This window comes from Vespula pensylvanica, chromosome 10 (genome assembly GCF_014466175.1).
Source record: "Vespula pensylvanica isolate Volc-1 chromosome 10, ASM1446617v1, whole genome shotgun sequence".
NCBI lineage: Eukaryota > Metazoa > Arthropoda > Insecta > Hymenoptera > Vespidae > Vespula > Vespula pensylvanica.
In genome coordinates, this window is record NC_057694.1 from 4,420,445 (window position 1) to 4,436,091 (window position 15,647).

General features: G+C 36.0%; 1 protein-coding gene across 2 annotated transcripts in view; it reads left to right on the top strand.

The window, feature by feature from the left end:
- Positions 1–9,469: 9,469 nt before the first annotated feature.
- The window catches only part of LOC122632691 (nephrin-like), a 112,195-nt gene continuing 106,017 nt past the window's right edge, over positions 9,470–15,647 (top strand). The window contains exons 1-2 of one of the 2 annotated variants that reach the window (XM_043819817.1): positions 9,470–10,218; positions 13,621–13,852. In XM_043819817.1, the coding sequence (XP_043675752.1) occupies positions 13,735–13,852 (118 nt within the window). In that variant the 5' untranslated portion in view covers positions 9,470–10,218; positions 13,621–13,734. Of the gene's footprint in view, positions 10,219–13,289; positions 13,486–13,620; positions 13,853–15,647 lie in introns of those variants that run through there. The other variant, XM_043819818.1, reaches the window with a different exon arrangement.

Genomic DNA, 15,647 nt, shown 5'->3' on the forward strand with positions numbered 1-15,647 from the left:
GGAGAATTCTAAAACAAATACAAAATGGTATGCTAGTTTATTGGTAAATTCACGCTTGAACATCGAGAAAACATTCGTAGAACTCTTGTTACGTGAACGACATGACCCGAATTGCGAATCGTATGGAATTGTGGTAAGATCGTCGAAATCGAAGAAAGGAAGAAAAGAAAAAGGAGTGCACTGTTATCATTTGTACAAATAGCGTGAGCAAATCGATGTTGCTACGATCGGCATATTGTTATCTCACGGTATGAAATCGAGCCAAAAATCGGTCAATGTCGTTAAACGATATCTCTTTAAGATGAGTTTTTCTTGATTACTTATTTTCTATTTTAAAAAGCTCTCGATCCTTGGTATTCCCCGAGACAAATCTAACTTCTCGTGTTGCAAATGACTCCTTTTAAGTACTTACGACATTTGAGATAATTGCGTCGACATTCGATACAATCGTCGAGTGCGTCAAACAACATCGTTCATACATTTAACCGATCGTGCTGTTCATTTCACTACTACCGTAGCGAACTTGAGTCTTGATGTTGGTCAACAAATCATAGTACGAGCCGAACGTCGCTCAAGAAGATGGATAAACGAGTAGCGATGCAGATAGGTCGAATGGATGCGCGAACGAATGGATGAATAGATGGATGAATGGACGGCCGATCAGACGGATAGATATGCGGATGGACGAATAAATGGACGGACGATGGATGGTTGGACAGGTAGGTGGATACATAAAGGCAGTGGGGGAAGAGAAAAAGAGAGTGGGAAAGAAATAAACGAGATTCAAAGTGGTACGATCGGGGAAAGGTATTGGGAAGGAGAAATAGCTTTGGAGGGAGAAACGATTAATCCCCCTTGTCATTTAAACCGAGACCAATGCGTGTCGTACGACCGTGGCCGAACGTTGTCGATCGTTATTGGAACGGTTATCGATTTATAGCTATCGCGTCGTCGTTGCGTTGGAGAAAGCGAAACATTCGTCAGAGTGGGGCGGATTCCCGTCAGTCGTCGCTACCAGAGGGGGAGATAGGAAAGGGTGGGGAAGGAAGAGGTAAAGAATCAATGATAATTGAAATTCGAGTGGCAACAGTAACGCGATTTGACGCAATAACGCGCCGCAATAGGCAAGTACGCGTTACAACTTCAATATTAAAGAGATCGTTTTTTTTTTATCGTTTTCTTTTCATCTCTCTTTTTCTCCCCCACATTGAATTATTTCTTCAGCTAATGCAATAATCTATGGGAGCTCATAAGCTATGGCCTATTCAGTAGGACATGGAAATTCCTACAAAAAAGAAGGAAAAGTTTGTATATATGCACAAAGGGACGTTTTTGAACAGAGTATGTGCCATGAACAATACCTCCTCTACTCTATTCGATAAGGCAGAGAGACTATTAATTAAGAACGACAAAAACACTACTTTACCGCTTTTTTCTTCATCGGAAAGACGGCTTACCTTCTTTTTCTATAGAATCGAAAACTCGAAAATAATCAGAAAACATTTTTACCATGAATCTTTTCGAAATATTATCGCTAACGTATCAACCTCGTTTACTCAGACAACAGACTTCATCGTTTGAAAAGTGCACTACGTTGTAAGAATGTATACAAAGAAAAGTCGTCCTACGAGTTCAAAGCCATAATTGAGTAAGTTGTAGACTTTGACAAAGATCTTTCTATTCTCTTGACCTTCTTTGATTTTCTCTGACTTTTACCGACTATGCTCGTTACCTCACGTTTTGTCACGTTTAGGATCCATTCGCAATAACGTGCTTGGATGCTTGAATTATGGCTTAAAAGACGCTAAAATAACAAAGAATTTGCGAACGTAATAAAACACATGCTTTTTTCATCTAATATATGTTTCCGAAGTGTTTGCGCTTTTAAGATTAACCCTTTCAAAATAATAATAATTTATTTAAATATGTTCTTATTTTTAATCTACTAAATAAAATTTATACTTATGTAATAATAATATTATAAAAATGGAAAAAGGAAGAAAATAATTAATAATTGATTTTTACAATTTTAAAACACGATACGATAAATCAACACCGCACTAAAAACAATGTGTAATAACTTAACTCTCGTCTCTTACAAATTTTCCAACATCGAGTGAAGTTCACGAAAAATAGAATAAATTGCTGTTTTTACAATTTTCCTCAAGAACAACTTTTACAACTTTCCACAAGAATCTAATGATATATGATTGAGCGAACAAAAGAACCACTTAGACCTTTTCCGATCCAATGTCAGAGATTCAATTTATTTAATGCTTCCAAATCATTCTAATAGTGTATTCAAATGTGATTTTTCCCTTGTAAAATTATTCAAAATTCATATCATCATAGGTTATTGAATTCATCTCGATATCTATTGTATCGTTTTATTAATAAAAATGTATACAAATTTTCAATTAAATTACCGGTTATCATTCTCTTTCTATGATTCATTTCTTCTGCAATAATATTCTATATCAATAAAAATCACAAAAATTTTTTACGAATACAAAATAAATTGCTTTTTGTTAATTGGTTGTAATGTTAGCACATAAAAGTCAAATCAAAAAAATTTTAACGTATGTAAATACTTCCAAAAATAATCTGTAAAAAAATTTCGATGGTAATAGCATAATACTGTTGCAAAGTGCTGAAACGCTGATTAAGTTCTCAAAATCCGAAGGATGAAAGGTCCTCGTATCAAAAAGAACATCCTATCTCGACGTTCGTGCAGTAAGGTATACGATTTATGACTTTCCTCGCTTTTCTACTTTAGTATCCTCCTATTTTCTTTTCCTCCTTTATACGTTTTTCGTAAAACTCTACAACATCCTTCTTCTTAGAACTTAACGCAAAAATACAGTGATTACAGTATTATGTAAGTAAAAATAATCACTTTGAAGAAATCATTCCTATATACATATGTTCTTTAACAATTAAATAATATAAAATATCATATATAGGGTCCATTACTAAACTTAATATGACCAACCAAAATATTTTAATGATGAATGTCACAAGTATTGATTTTAGGATGAGGCAGATATAGACGGAAATACACACAATAATTTAGCCAAATGTTTTTTCTGCATTAGTGATCATCAAATATCTTCATGGGAGGTTTTTAGCAGGAGGTTTCTGTAGGTATCTTGAGTTCTTGTCGATATTGCCTCGTAAGAATTTATTTTACTATTTTTTGTGTTCTTCAATCGAATGTCTCAAATAATGGTTCAACTATTCGAGGAATATGAGAATGATAATAAGAACATCTGGTCTGCAAAATGTCTATCGTCAAGCAATCTTCATAAATTGAGACCTTCGACCTTAATAATGTCAAAGAAATAATTAAATAATAAGATTTCTTAAAATTCCTTCACTGCTGAAACATACATATTAATTATATATTTATACCATTTGAAGTTCGATAAGTCGTTCAAATAAAATCGAAGGTCGATCCTCCAACTGTAACGTAGTTAATTCTCGCCCATGAACTTCGTCGGATCGATCCTGCGATGATTGCACGCGACGAATATACGACTGTTACTTATTTAAAGATACGTAAAAAATAGAAAATGGGTACAACTATTTGGAACTTCGATAGAGAACTTTGGTAAAGTAGCTCCGTCGGCAATTATTAATTAAAACCGATAGATGGAGGATAGGCATTGGAAACGACGTAAGACGGCGAGAAAGTTGCAATTGTGAAACTTGGATTTTCAAGAAAGTTTTCTTCTCAAGAGACTTGTTTTTACCGATAGTAATCGATGCGATACAGTATTTCCGTCGCTTTTTCTTCAACAAAGGAGAACGTAACATTCTTCTTGGATGGAAAGAAAAGGAAAAGTAAAAAGAAGAGAAGAAGGAGAGAAAGGAGAAAGATCTGACGCAACCTCATTTGGTAAATCCGTCCTTCTGATTAAACCTAGGTAGACTGAATGTTTACGAGAAGGGATCTCTATTTTCCTTTTACTCCTTCCAAACTTCCTTTATCCGCGTGATTACTCATTTGCCAAGCAATTTGCACTCTCAAAAAGCGTGTGCCATGTTAGAGCGAATACAGATTCATTCTCGCAATGCTAATGTATTTGTGATATTCCTTTTTCGAGTACGGCATCATTTTAATGAATAATTTTGAACGAAACGAGATCAGAATTAATTTTAACTTAAAATAAATAAAAATAGCACGAAAAAGACAGATTTTTTTTCGAAACATCTTCTGATTAATTTTTTTATATGATTTATATAAAAATTCTCGATAAAAATTCTCCCCTTTGTTATATTTATTTAAAACATTCATTATTTGAATAATAAAAGAACAAAGTATCGTGATATACATGCATAGTAAAAGGATCAAGTGACGCCTCGTAAATGACTTTTCTTAATCTATCCTATCGTATTCAGTCATAACTTAATTTTAAAGGCCTTAACAAATTTATCGATTCTTGATAAGATTCTCGAAAGCATCAAATGTAATAGAAATTTGACGGATATATCGTATATATGCGAACAAGTAAAATTCTAATTACCTATAAAAAATGAAAGGTATTGTCGCTACAACTTGATGAGCAAAAATCAAAGAACTATTTCGAATAAGGCAGGAAAATAACAAGAAGAGAAGAAACTAAATAAGTTTGGGGAATACAATGTTTTAAATTAATAAGTCAGTTGGACATGGCACGAAAAATTTACTACGAAAGTTGCGGAACTGTTTCGCGACAGAGCTGTCTCAATTCTCAGAGTGACGAACGGGTATACTCGAGTTGTTCTAAATGTCATGGATAAACGTTGCAGCTATGTAATCGAAGGTTTAGAGATTAGAATTTAAAAAAAATATAAAGGTCAGAAAAAGAAAGAGAGAGAGAGAGAGAAGAACAATTGAGTAGCATCGACCGCAGTGTCCTACTTTTTCAAATGCACCGATTAAAACCGACCGATTAAAACGATACTATCCAATTTATTGTCGACGTTTCTGATAGTACACTTTCATCATCGCGTTGACGTCTTCGTCCCGAATCAAATCATTTTTGAAAGAAAAACAGAAAATAGAGCTTTGAAGGCAAAATCGCATTAAAATATTACGACAAACGTCGCTATACAACTGCTTTTCCTTCGACCGAATCGGTTATAAAAATCTACAAATAAAATACTTACGTTCGATTTTTGAGAGCGCGAGATAGGAAACGATATTCTTCGTACGCGCACAGTGCTCGTTAAATTCAATGACGAAATCTCACTAAAAAAGAAATTATGACACGATAAAAATAATATAAACGCTTCTCTTTCCATACATTTACGGAAATATTTCCCGATGGTTATATCATAATATACATACATCAATCGAAACGTTGAAAAGAAAGAAAAAACAAAATGAAATATTGAAAGTATCGCGAAAATTATTACACGATTATGTCAGAGTAACAACAAAGAGTACAAAGTTATTAATGAGAAATATATTTACGAGTATACTTACTTCCGCAAAAACATATTTTTCAAATAAATTTTTAGTCGGAATTTATCTTTATCGAACTTAGATATAAAGTATCTACTTCCATTATCGTTTAAAATGTTATCTTTCTCTGATATTATATCTACATTATATTTTCAATATTATTTCAATTCGTAAAGAAACTCACTTCTTTGTCATTACGAGAAACTATTCGGGGGTTATTTGCAAAAGAGAAGCGAAGTTCAAATTTAATAAATACTTATAGCTTGTGGTGCTCGAAGGTTTGGAGGGAATCGAAGAGAAAGGCGAAAGCACCGATAAGTTTGATTCATGGTAACGGTTTGAAAATTGATTCGTTCGTATACCATGAGAGGAAGAGAACTGCGAAATAGGAACACTAGAGAGTGGGATGGTCGGATATAGAAGTAAGGAGAGAGAAAGAGAAAGGCGTCGTTGATGGAGAAGGAAGGGGAATGAAGAAGCTATGAGAACGCTAAAGCAAGTCGATGCGATGGCTCGAGTATGAGGCCACGACAATGAGAAATGTCTTAGGTATAACGGGTAGTACAGCGTACCAAGACCTATGCTATTTACGCTTTCATTGGTTATATATTGTTACGAGAATGATAACTGTGGGGTACGTATGTAGGAATGTAAGTAGCAGATATTTATGTGTGTGTGTGTGTGTGTATGTCGAACAAAAGTCTGAAAATGTCACGAATAATTTTCTTCCAATAGAATAATATTTCTATCAATATAATCGAAAAGAATAAATGGATTACCCTCTATAGATAAATTTTTCGTGATAGCTGAATATAGTATGTGTGAACGAATACTACGAAGTACGAATTACGATATGACAATAGAAGGAAAAAGATACAAATAGATGCATTATTCTCAATAAGATATTGATTACTCTATCGCATCAAATCAGGCGTACTTCAGAGGAATATATGTGTAGTGATATGGAGGGTGAAATGAAATGTAACAATTTTATTTTACGGAAAACATGTACAACTTTCGAAAGGTACTAGAAATTTATAGGTACTGAGATTAGTGTATTATGACGATTTATCGAAAACTCGACCTACGATCTGGTTCGATCGATTATCTCGTAGATAACATCATAACATCAAAAAAATTCATCGAAGAAGTTTATTTCTTCCTATTGTCTTCTTACTCGTCAATTCTTATTCGATTGCCAATTATAAAGTTTTCCTTATTGCAGTAAGAAAACTCATAAGAAAACTCATAGATCTCGCAATTGTACTTGTTTCTCTTAAAGCTAACTTATTGTTTGCAATCAAGCTACTTTCAGAGTTATTGTTAAAAACATTGAACCGAAAAAGTTCTCGAATGGTTTAAACCACGATCGGCTGTGGACGAATCTTCTCTTAACGCGACGAAGCGTATAGAAAAATACACTGAAATTGGCATATTATGATAATCGATTGAGCATTCTTTTCCTTATTATATGTTCGAACCACGCCAAAAGATCCGTTGTTGCGCAGACTTATTCGAGACTTTGAAAAATCTATGCTTTCTTTCTCTCCTCCTCTCTCTCTCTTTTTTTTCCTTTCTTTTTTAAAACGGTTTCAAATTCCGCTTTATTTGTTCAGAACTACCTCGTAACTCTAGACAAATTCGAACTTCAATAACAAAAAAGAGATTTACGATCTTACAACATTATGGTCTTTTATCGAATCGAATGTTATAAAAATGTTATGAAAAAGTGTCAATACGTATAGAAAAAAGTCATACAGAAGGAAAAAAACGATATTTTCTTGGACGCAAGTCGTTCATCATATCTTAATCTATTGTAATAGCAAATTATGTTTAAATGTTATCATGGAGATCATATTTGAAATTATGTGTGTTTCTGAAATGAACGTTAATTAATTTCGGTAACTCGTTCTGTTTGTTCGTGTAACATTAATAATTATTTAATTATTATTAAGTTATTGCATATTAGAATGATGTTTTGGAAACCGTTACATTATCTCGAATAATTGTTGAATAAAATATGAATCGACGTCTGGGGAAATCATATCTTCCTTTAATCTTTTTTCTCTTCGAACAAATAAGGCAACTTCTCTAAGTGTTTCTTCATTACACTATACCTTGTCGATTTTATTCGATTTTGTAATTCAATGTCTTAAATATTGCTAGTCTTGCAAAAAGATTACTCGGTGTTACTTTAACGTAACCTTTTTCATAAAATGTTTCTCCAGCGAAACCTCGTCGAGAAAGAGAAACCCTCGACACTTCGAAATCCGAGATAAGGGGTCAAAATGTCGAGCAGAAACATTTTGACCTAATACTTAGTTACAATGTATCTCATTCTATGATCAAGTTTCCTAGCAATTACGAAATAGATGGAATACTTCTTGGTAAATACTATTAAAAGCACACTATTCACAAGATCAACGGACAAACTCAAGAACGAAACTGAGAAGATCACATTTTGTGAAATAGATAGGAAGACAATCAAAGGCAGACATTTCTATTAAACTTAGCAAAATAAATCTGAAGATAGGTGAGATACCGCATAATTAATCGATGAAATTTGTAGATATATAGTAGAATAGATACCTGTTTGCACGGACTTCCAAAATGAGATAAATAAGCAAGGTAGAGAGGGTTGAAAGGATAGAAAGGGAAAGAGAATTTCAACATGATAGGGGGTATAAGCTTACGTATAACCCTGCGATTGACGCGCGACTCACTGTGACCGTCGATCGGCAAACCGCCCAAGGCAACGCGAATATCGTTCAACGAGCCATCCCTAACGGCCAATCAACTGATATGGTAATTAGCCTTTTACCTGAACCAACCGATCTAACGAGCTACTTTCTATACGATCACGCGCTGCGCTTGTCCCTACACTACAAATTAGCCTTTAACTATCCGCCTCTACGCGTTACACGTTCGGTAACACAGTCGTCGACCAAACTCACTTGGAAACTGTATCCTAAGTTTCACGCTATGCTAATTACAATCTCGTCCGTAAATTTCCACACTGTACTCTATCTATTCCGGCCCGACGACGATCATCTGACTCGAGACGTCCTATCAAAGGAAAATTTCTTACGGCTAATTAAACTCTCCTAAAGGACGCTCAGGAAAAACGAGGTACGATTTACGAGTTATTAATTAACATACATCCGATACACAAAACGAAAGAGCTAATGTTCATTTTTAATATAAAATAACGGGCTAATCCTTTTTCCTAGTTTTAACTCGAGCGAAACAAATTTTACCTTCTGTGAAAAATCGATCGAGCGTGATTCGTTTAAAAAATTCATTAACCAACGTCGGCCACAACCACGTCGTCAAATCACGATGTCCGTGACAAAAGACACCGAGAAAAAAATTTTCATGTTCTAAGGTAGTTAATAAAAATAGATATCGACGGTGAATGACAATTCCGTTTTTGATATTAAAAAGTTTCTTTTGCTCTTAAACGTACCCGCGTTTATCGAGATTTTGATGTTCGGTGGTAACTTTAATTAACGTTTATTAGTTTCTTCTGCTGGAAAAAGAAAAAAAAGTAATTAATAATAAAGGTAAAGAAAAAGGATATAGAGTAGAAGACAGGGCGGAGAGAGTAGAAGAGGTCTAACGAAAAGAACCGGATTGCGACTGCGCTTCGTTAATCTCTAATAATCGTTCTCGCAAGAAGGAGGCTGCACCGACCGGATGCATATCGCGCGCGTCGTCGTGCAGCCAACCGGAAATGCTCCAATCTTCGTCACGAACGGAGAAGCTCTCTCTCTCTCTCTCTCTCTCTCTTTCTCTATCTCTCTATCTCTTTCTCCCTCTCTCTCCCTGTCTCTTTATTTCTTGGTCCTTATCTAACCCCCTTTTCTACTTGGTTCGGTCTCGAGATTCGGCGTCGTCAACTCGAACGAAGATTATCGAGCTTGCACGAAGCAGAGAGTGACGAAGGAGGGGCAGATGGGTGCCGAGAAAAAGGGAGCGTGGGACGGTCTGGTCGCGAGCGAGAGTGAATGAGGGTGCGCGGACGCGGTTGGACGGGGATGAACGGGAGGTCGGACGTGAGGGGTGCTCGTCCGTGCGCGTAACTTTACCGGCAGCATCCAGTGACATCGCGGAGCTCGAGGCGCGCGCTTCGTGCATCCTTCGACGAAGAGAAAGAGATTCTCTCGACTAACGTATGATCATCACGTTACAAAAGAAGTGAAGTTTGGCGAAAATTTACGAGGAAAGAGGACGCGTACCAGCTCGTAAAAAAAAAAGAGAGATAACGAAAACAAAAAAAGTGCAAAGTGAAAGAAAGAAACGGAATCAACATCTTTTGATTTTGATAACAAATTAAGGAAGAAGTTAGAACGTCGCGCGAGCGAATATCGATCGCGAATATCGCGGGTAGCAGCGCGTGCGAGGTGCGCGAGGAGGTGGAGCGGAGAAGGTATGGTGAGATACGAAGGTGCATCATCGTGTCGCGATACGAGATATCCAAGACCACAGTGAAAATAGTGCAGAAAAAAAGCTAGAACCGGAAAACCGATGATTACGCTTGGCTCTTCTCGAACCACGTGTTTGCTTCTACATTCGTGAACCGACGTATGCGAGCCGCGCCACGTCTAACTAGACGATCGCGCGCGCCCGACGGAAGACGAAAGGAAGACTATGTCATAAACATTGTCGACTCCGATAAAGTAAACGAATAGCGGATATATCAGTATCGATCAACTGGCCGATCGTTCTCCCTACCGAGCTCTCTTCTAATAGAGATTTTCTCAGCTTAGGTAATTAACAAATTACTTTTTGTTTTTTCATCTCATTTTTCTCACGTCGACTCTTTCAAATAAGTTATGTTACAAAATACAAAGAAACATGCGATGAAAATGACGTGAAAGTGCATCAAACGAATACGCCTTCGATTTTCGATGACACATGTCCGACGTTATCTACGTTAACAAAATGCCCGTTCGCGCACACGACATTCTACGATAAAAGCTTCATTTGGAGCGACGTTGTCGACGGTTACGTCGTGAAAATTTTCCTTTGAAATTACTATGTAATGAGTCGATTTACGATAAACGATATTTAAAACGTTAAAAGGAAAATGGAAATATGTCTTACTGCTACCCTTATTCAATACGCGATCAATCAAATCTTTAAAAAAATAAGAGGAAACCGATTTGAATATAAAAGAATTTTTGAAGAAAAGTTTCTTAGGGATTCATACAAGTTTGATGCTTATTGGTGTTTTCAATTTTAATCGGCCACAAAATCACATTATGTTTTTTCGACGATAAGAAAATCATTCGAAATTGTTTAATTATTTCGTCTTAAAAACAATTTATTTCCAATTTGATTACGTTGAAAACGGTCATCAGAAACATTGTAAATATCTTTAAACTCGACTTCCTATGAAGTCAATGTCAAAGAATATCGTAAATACTATCGATTTATAAAAATTCGAACGGCACTAGAGTGATAATCATTTTACTGTATACATATATACACGGAAAAGCTAGAACGATTTCAAAAATATTTTTTGTTACAAAAGAATCACGATGTTGACGTTACAATTCTTTTTTCTGTGTTAAGCAATAGAACGCGAATGAAAATAACGTATCGCACTACTCCATTCTCTTTGGGCCATATTTTCAGTTTGTTTCATTGATCGATGCGTTCTTAACGATTTCGTTGTACGATAAATCCCCGTTGGGAGTAGTTCGGCGCGTTCGGAAATTGGTTCGACGGCATGCGTCGATGGAAAATGCATTGCAATTCGCGACGCGTGAGAAATGGCACCGATCATCGCTGTATTTTGTCATTATCGTTCTACCCTTTGTGCGCGCCGTTTGCCCAAAAATCGTTCAGTGCGTTCTTTCGCAATTCCAACGAAATGGCCGCCTATCTCGCATTTTCAACTTCAGCTATTGAACCGTGCACAACCATGAAATGTAAATTACATTGAATTTTCCTAACACTTAACTTAATGTTCGAGAACGTGAAGCATTTATTCTTAAAGCAAATCGAGCGATTTTAAAAGCATAGATTGTCTTTTCTTCTCAACACGTTTTGTTTCTATGAAAAATGAACGACGTTCTAAAGATTAGACCTTATAAATAATGATTATCATTAAACATATAATACTCGACTTATGCTTCAACTGAAACATTTGGATAAACTATGATACTCCTTCTCTGAGAAAAACAAAGCACAATGCTTATATTATTTCTTCTTTTAAATGTTATAATCGATTATATCGTATATTATAAGAAAAACATTAAATTTCCGATTATTAAAGCAATTCGCTTATCCGTTATTAAACCGCAATTCGTTGCTGTAAATTATTGCGCATATATCGTTCATTGGATTTATCTAAATTATTGCGAATATATCGTTCATTGGATATATTAATCTCTTCATTCTCTAAATTCTATTTGTTACGTTACATTCTTGATGATAGTAATTATCTCCTTCTTACTATCTCTTTGTTCGCATTTACTCAACTACGTTTACTTGATCTTCAAACGGTAATTCGTATTTGACATCTAGGAGACTTTGAAACTTCAGAGATTCGTAATAATCTCCTCTTTGTCGAGGTCGGCCCTGTTAATGGCCCTGTTAATGGTATCATCGTCAAAAGGTTAAAACCGAATGAGGTTTCTTAAAGTCATTCTTGAATGATTCTGATTCGTTTCTTTGAATGCTCTTCATTCAACAATACAATATTATAACGAAAAGAATGATTTACGCTAATAGCTAAATTTCTAGTAGCCCGTTCTTCGACGAATCGTTTACACTGTACATGACTCTACGTTACATAGGTATGTAGTTACGCGAGAATGCTTGCGTTGGAATAGTTTCAAAGTTTCACGATCTAAGCGAGTCACGATAAGATGAAAAACGATAAGTAGTCTTTCTCAAGGTACAACGAGAATTTAAAAAGAAAAAGACACTAGTTTAAACGATGTACGAAGAAAACGACGACTAGTCAATTCTTCGGCACAACACGATTAGAAAGATGACATCGTCAAGGAATATCTCGTGTAGAAGGGTAGGGCGGGTCCGTTCCGAGTAGACAGAGTTTATGTCACGTAGTCGGTCCACATAATGTTCCCTAGAAAGTACGAGAAAAGTGAGTCCGCCTGTCCGATGTGGTACACGTCAGAAGGACGACTCTCTTTGGCCGTACGGTTGTCGCACTTACACAAACGAAAACCTTTGTCCACGTCCTCTCGTCTCAAGGAAAGCTCAAGAGGAAAAGGAAAGAGCGGAAGGAAAGAGCAAAAAGTACTTGCAAACTGCCGAGAACATCGGACGTATCTTGTAATGTGAAAAGAAATAGCATGTACAGTCTAACGCTTCTCGATAATATCAATCTTGAACGCAGTAAGAGACTTTGTGTGTACTTCCATCTAATTTAAAGCTCAATCAATTTGTAAAAAGTACAAAGTGAAAAATAAAAAAGATAGTCGATCAAACTGTATTATAAACGTGTACGACATCAATGAATATATAAGAGACGAGTGCACGAATGCTCGTCGCTCGTTCCGTATTACTATACTTAAAGAAAGAACATTATAAAATGTTATTAATAATATAAAAAAAGTACAATATATATATATATATATATATATATATATATATATATATATCTATACAGAGATACTTATTGGTAAAGAATGATGCGAAAAAAAGTTGAAATATTTGTTTGGCTAGCTGCTCTCACCATATTGGATCGATTTCGAAAAGAAAAGAAAGATAGTAGAAAGAGATATCCAGCCGCGAGAAGAATCGTTTTTCCTCGCCACTGACTTTTTTCTTTCTTCTTTGAAAAACGTCGGGACATACCGTCTAGATTTCAGCAGGGAAGAAAATAAAAAGGGTGTGCTGAATAAGGATCAAGGAAAGTGGATCGCCATGCCTCGCCATGGAAAAGTGTTCCGATGAAATCTTTCAAGACGAGCCAGCGCTCGTCGACTAAGCCAACCGTGCGAAATTCAATTTGCCTCTCTCAGCGATCGACAAGTTGCAATAATTTGATTTTCATGATGGTATCTTCAATTATTCCACTGATTACTTTTAAAACATATCGATAGTCTATAACTATCCCATTTTCTCGATTTGATTCTATTTACTCTTTGGATCATTCATCCGAATAAATAATCAACGTAGATATTTTTTGACAGTGCGACAGGAGATAAAACAACGCGCGAACTCCTCCAACGGAATACGACGTGGGCCTCGTGAGTCTCACGAGAATGATTCGTGGGTGAAATATACAAGAGACGTTGTTTGCCAGTATGCTGTGGATATTGATTGTGGTGACGTGCTTCGAGGTATCGACTCTGGCTGATGCGCAATCGGAGAGGACAACGTCCTTGGATGAAGATGCAAACAATAACGAACCTGACCATCCGGGTGAGTACATCTAAGCTATATGAATTTATCTTGTCGTAATCGTCGAAATGATCGATTCATTTACATCATTAATTGCTAATAATTCGATTCAAACCTATTTCTCGTTAGCTAAATAAAAGTAAAAATGAGCGTGGTCATCTGTACGATCAACCTGTACGATTGTTAGCGCATGTAAAAGGTTAAAAGAAATAAAAGGAGAAAGAAAGAGTACTATGATCGTTGAGATAACAATGGTAAATGTTAAAAACAAATCTCGCTTCAGTACGATTAATGTTTTACCATTTTTTATTAATTCTCGCAACATCATTACGGGTCTTCTTCGTCGGTGAAGTGAAAAGAAAGAAGAAAGAGTAGAGAAGGATGCTTTAGGTAAAAATGTGAGAGAATAGAAGCGGAGGGTGGAAAATAATTTGTTAAAATGGGTAGACGTACGTGCTTTCTCTCGCGCGAATGTTCCTTTTTAACTATCATGTTGTGTAAACGAGACGTTGGGAAAAGAGAAAGAGGAGGACGAAGAGAAGTCGGAAAAGGAGACACTAAACTACTCGTGTAAATTACCGTACGCTAGAACTTTTCCGCTGATTTATTTGCTCGACCGTTCGTTCTCCGCAGAGGATATCGAAATTAATGTTTAATGGATGAGTATCACGAGAGTAGCCTCCAAACGTTTATACTTTGAAACTTTTCCCGATACATACCATAACTGCAATTAGAAGGAGAATAATACATTATAAAATCGATATCGAATAGTTCGATCATTAATTTCATATTCAATGAAAGCTTTTTAATTAGTAACCTCAAAATTTTCCAAAAGTCCAGTCAATTATCAAACATCGCCTTCTCTATTATCTTTCCCTTAGGAATCCCATTAATGATATTTACAAATCGAAATTCTGTTATCTAGGCAAGAATTTTATCGATGCTCCTCGGAATGAATAATTTTGTAATGACTTCAATGAAACTCATCATATATCAGCGATCCAAACCGACGAGCGAATAACCGCATTTTCCATGAAAATTTGTGAGTCGTGCTCGATTTCTACATGTACATATTTATATGATAAATGCATACGATATACGATACTATCCCGTGATGTAACACGCACTGTCGCACTATATTAACTTTCATGTGGACGTTATAACGTTCAACGAAAACAAATCAGAAGCATAACTAATGTATAATTAATGGAATACTCTTGGTAAATATTAAATAATTTATGTAATGGAAATGAAAGAAAAACGACAAAAACGTTTGATGCAGCGTGGAATTTTTCGAAAGATACTGTATCAGTTCGTCCTTCCATTGCACACGTGTAACGTCTGCTTGCAAGGGAGCACACGTGTCGTCGACATGTGGACACGTGTATCCTTTCTCGAGGTAAATTAACTCGGACCATAAAGCGAAATCCCTTTAGCACCATTCTTGCATATATCATTAGCCGAGCGTATTTCTCCTCTCCCCCTCCCCTCTCTCTTTCTCTCGTTTTTATAAATTTCTCGTAGTTGTACAAATATATAGAACCTAATCATGACAGGTTTATCGATAAAATCTTGGAACAATTTACGTTTCACCATTTTTTACGATTATTATCCTCGACTTATTGCCTTCGAAATCCATATACCGTAGAGGACTAGGTACTCTCGGTAATTGGTTCGTTGCGGCGTCTAATGAAATTACATTCATTTCCCGCGGGTGCGGATGGTTAAACGAGATTCTACCTGACCTCCCAGATTTTTGGCGATATATGTCCCTCGATATAAACTCGTACAGATACAAGTATCATGATACAAGGAT